The 3,497-nt window shown below is 52.2% G+C and overlaps 1 protein-coding gene across 1 annotated transcript; it reads right to left on the bottom strand.

Moving 5' to 3' along the window:
- Positions 1 to 2,024: 2,024 nt before the first annotated feature.
- LOC119391630 (uncharacterized) lies at positions 2,025 to 3,240 on the bottom strand. Its single transcript, XM_037659298.1, has 2 exons — positions 3,109 to 3,240; positions 2,025 to 2,489 (listed from the first exon to the last, which is right to left on the bottom strand). Exons 1-2 carry the CDS (start codon positions 3,238 to 3,240, stop codon positions 2,025 to 2,027), a joined length of 597 nt encoding a protein of 198 aa, XP_037515226.1.
- Between the last annotated feature and the right edge of the window lie 257 nt (positions 3,241 to 3,497).

Raw genomic sequence — 3,497 nt, 5'->3', positions numbered from 1 at the left:
ATGTATGAGCGAAACCGCTGTACTGCAAAGACTACCGCTAGGCATCCCTGTTCGGTCACTGTGTAGTTGCGTTCAGGCTTGCTTAAAGAACGACTTGCGTACGCCACGACGTGTTCCTTGTTACCGGAGCGCTGAACGAGAACGGCGCCGAGACCGATGCCACTTGCGTCCGCGTGGATCTCTGTTGGCGACGAGGGATTGAAGTGCCGAAGTATCGGCTGTGAAGTTAACAAGCACTTCAGCTGGCGAAAAGCGGCATCACACTCGGGGCTCCACTGAAACGGGCTGTTCTTCTGGAGAAGTCTCGTCAGAGGATGAGCGACATCCGCAAATCTGGGTATGAACCGCCGGAAATACGAGCATAGCCCGATGAAGCTGCGAAGTTGTTTCACAGACTTGGGTTGCTCGAACGATTCAACGGCCGCTGTCTTCTGTGGGTCAGGTCTAATGCCATCTTTATCGACGAGATGGCCCAGCACCAATGTTTGTCGCTCGCCAAAGTGGCACTTTTTCGAATTCAGTAGAAGGCCAGCCTTTTCAATACAGGTGAGCACAACATCTAGGCGCATGTTATGCTCCTGAAACGTGCGTCCAAATATTACGACATCATCAAGGTAACACATACAGATCTGCCATTTTAAACCACGCAAAATAGAGTCCATGAATCTCTCGAACATCGCAGGCGCATTACATAATCCTAATGGCATTACGTTGAACTCGTACAGTACATCAGGCGTAACGAATGCCGTCTTTTCCTTGTCAGCTGCGTGCATCGGAATTTGCCAGTAACCTGATCGTAGATCAACAGAAGAAAAGTAGGAAGCGGAATGCAGGCAATCAATGGCGTCATCGATGCGCGGCAGCGGATAGACATCTTTCTTGGTAACAGAATTCAGGCGGCGGTAGTCAACGCAGAATCTCCACGTGCCATCCTTTTTCTTAACTAGAATGACGGGAGCGGCCCAGGGACTCGCCGATTCCTGAATTATCCCCTTTTCCAGCATCTCTTAGACATGCTCGTCGATGATTTTGCGCTCTGATGGTGCCACTCGGTAAGGCTTCTGCCGTATGGGATGCGCCGACTCGGTGTGAATCTGATGACGTATCCGGGACGTTTGGCGTTTGGCTATCTTTACAAAAATCGAACACTTTTGAATGCTTAGAGTGAACGTCGAGCAGTGTATGACGTTCGCCTTGGCCAAGCGACTTGCTGATCATTTGTAGCAATTGGGAATCCTCTGAACCTTGCGAATCTGGGCGTCCATTCTGATCTGTAGCATCAACAAGCGCAACCAGCGTCGTAGACGATTCAGGTTTAAATAATGCAAGTTTCATGCCGGCTGGCAAAACTGCAGGCTCCATGGAACTGTTCATTGTCCACACATCTGCTCGTCCATCAACAACAGACACCACGCAATGGGGAATTAGAATGTTCTTCTTCAGACAGGCCAAAGGAATCGGTTCGAGTGTGGCGTCAAACATGGCACAGTTGTTACCAGAACAAGTCACGGGAACGCACACGGCAGAAAACGCAGGAACGACTGTGTCCTTGGAGACGAAAAACATGCAGTCATCACGATAGGAATTCTCTAAGAGCGCAGCTGGAAAAGAACCATGCAGGGAAAGGTGCCCACCTCTGCAGTCAACAGTTGCCCCACACTCACGCAAAAAGTCGATACCCAAAATGACGTCATGTGTAGACCGTGAAATAACCGCAAATTCTGTGCAAAATACCTTGCCACACAAGGAGACGTCCGCAGTACAAAATCCCACTGGACACAACGCGTCACCGCTCACACCACGGAATGTCACACCAGGGCTCAGGCAAAACATCACTTTAGGTCCGAGAAGGTTCTTAAAATTTACACTCATCACAGAGATCGTCGCGCCTGTATCTACAAGTGCCATAGTAGGTACCGTATCAACAAGTACGTGAACTCTGTTCTTCAACATAAACGCTGACGGGGGTATATCTGTAGATAGCGCCTGGTATCTCGCGGCCTCACCCCCATTGGCCGCACCGACTAGTTTTCCGGCGGCGGTGACCGCGTGCGTCGCCGTGGCGACGGTGATCGCGGAGCTCGTGGAGCTGGTGGCGGCGTCAAGCTTCGATCAGAAGCCGGCGAGGGGTAGCGGAATCCGGTTGGTGCGCGTGGTGGCCGTGGCGTGTAGAGTGGACGGTCGAAAGGCTGAGAAGGCTGTCGCTGATATGGACTGCGGTGGTTGCAAAAACGTGCGATGTGACCCGGGACACCACAGTTGTAGCACACCGGATGTGGTCGAGATACAGGCGGCTGCTCAGTGTAACCACTCCTCTCAGAAGGCATGGAATAGTAGTGCCGCTCTTCAGGGGCACCGTAGCCAAGCGACGTTCGTTGACGGTAACCAGGCGAGCGGAAACGCCGTCCGTAAGTGGGTGGTGTGCGATGTGAGAACCCAGACTGCCGTGCGCCCCGGTATTCATCGGGATCAGCTGCGTTGACCGATGGCTGCCATGAAGCAAGAGTAGCCGGAGTTCGCGCATGCTCTGGTTTTCTTGCATAGGCCTCCTGAAAGTTGTTGGGGTGATGAGATGTTTGCTGACATCGAAGCAGCTCTTCTCTGACAATCTGCCGTATTGTGAAAGCAAGGTCGTTGGGCGACGCTAGCCACAGTTGGGACGTTAGACAAGCGGCCGAATTTCGGAGAGATCCGTCGCATATTCAGCGATTCAAAGGTACGGCAGTGCTTTATCACGTCAGACACGGAGTTCAGGCTTTCCTTCCCAATTAAGAAATTGTACACGTCTTCGGCTATACCCTTAAGAACGTGTCCAACCTTGTCTTCTTCAGACATCCGAGCATTCACTATCTTGCACAGCTTCAAGATTTCTTCAATGTATGTCGTGCATGTCTCTCCTGGAAGCTGTGCCCTCTGAGCCAATGTCTGCTCCGCGCGCTTCTTCTATGCGTCAGAATCACCGAAGCACTTCTGCACTTCTTCGACAAAACGGTCCCAAGTCGTAAACATGTCCTCGTGGTTCTCGTACCACATGAGAGCGGTGTCAGTTAGCGAAAACACAACATGCCTGAGCTGCGCTTCCGAGTCCCAGCCGTTGCTCCTGCTCACCCGCTTATAGTTCTTGAGCCACACGTCGACGTCTTCTTCTGAGGTTCCGCCGAAGTTTGGTGGCACTCGGTAGTAGGGCACGGAACCCGTCGGAGTTGGCGTCGAAGCAGCAGAGGTCTGCTCTTGGGACATTTCGATCGGCGAAGGCGGGAGTCCGGCAAGGCGGCGGCTGCGGCGAAGTTCAGGTAGTGAAGCTTCCGTTGTTGGGTTCGTCTTACCCAGCACTACCCACCAATCTGTTACGTACGCTGGAGTAGCGTAAGGGGGTTTTTAATGGGCACAGAAACCGCGGAAATCGTAGGAGCTACGTCGTCGACCTCTTTCTCTACCCGCGCTTCCCTTGTTTTCACCGACAGTGACACTTCGTATCAATATATATATATATATAT

The sequence above is a fragment of the Rhipicephalus sanguineus genome, chromosome 4 (genome assembly GCF_013339695.2).
Source record: "Rhipicephalus sanguineus isolate Rsan-2018 chromosome 4, BIME_Rsan_1.4, whole genome shotgun sequence".
Classification (NCBI taxonomy): Eukaryota; Metazoa; Arthropoda; class Arachnida; order Ixodida; family Ixodidae; genus Rhipicephalus; species Rhipicephalus sanguineus.
This window is presented reverse-complemented; position numbering and strand designations above follow the sequence as displayed.

Coding starts and splice junctions, on each gene's coding strand:
- LOC119391630 (XM_037659298.1), bottom strand. CDS start 3,240: ATGTCCCAAGAGCAGACCTCTGCTGCTTCGACGCCAACTCCGACGGGT. Junction 2,490..3,108: donor GGCTCAAGAACTATAAGCGG/GTGAGCAGGAGC, acceptor GCTTCATGGCAG/CCATCGGTCAACGCAGCTGA.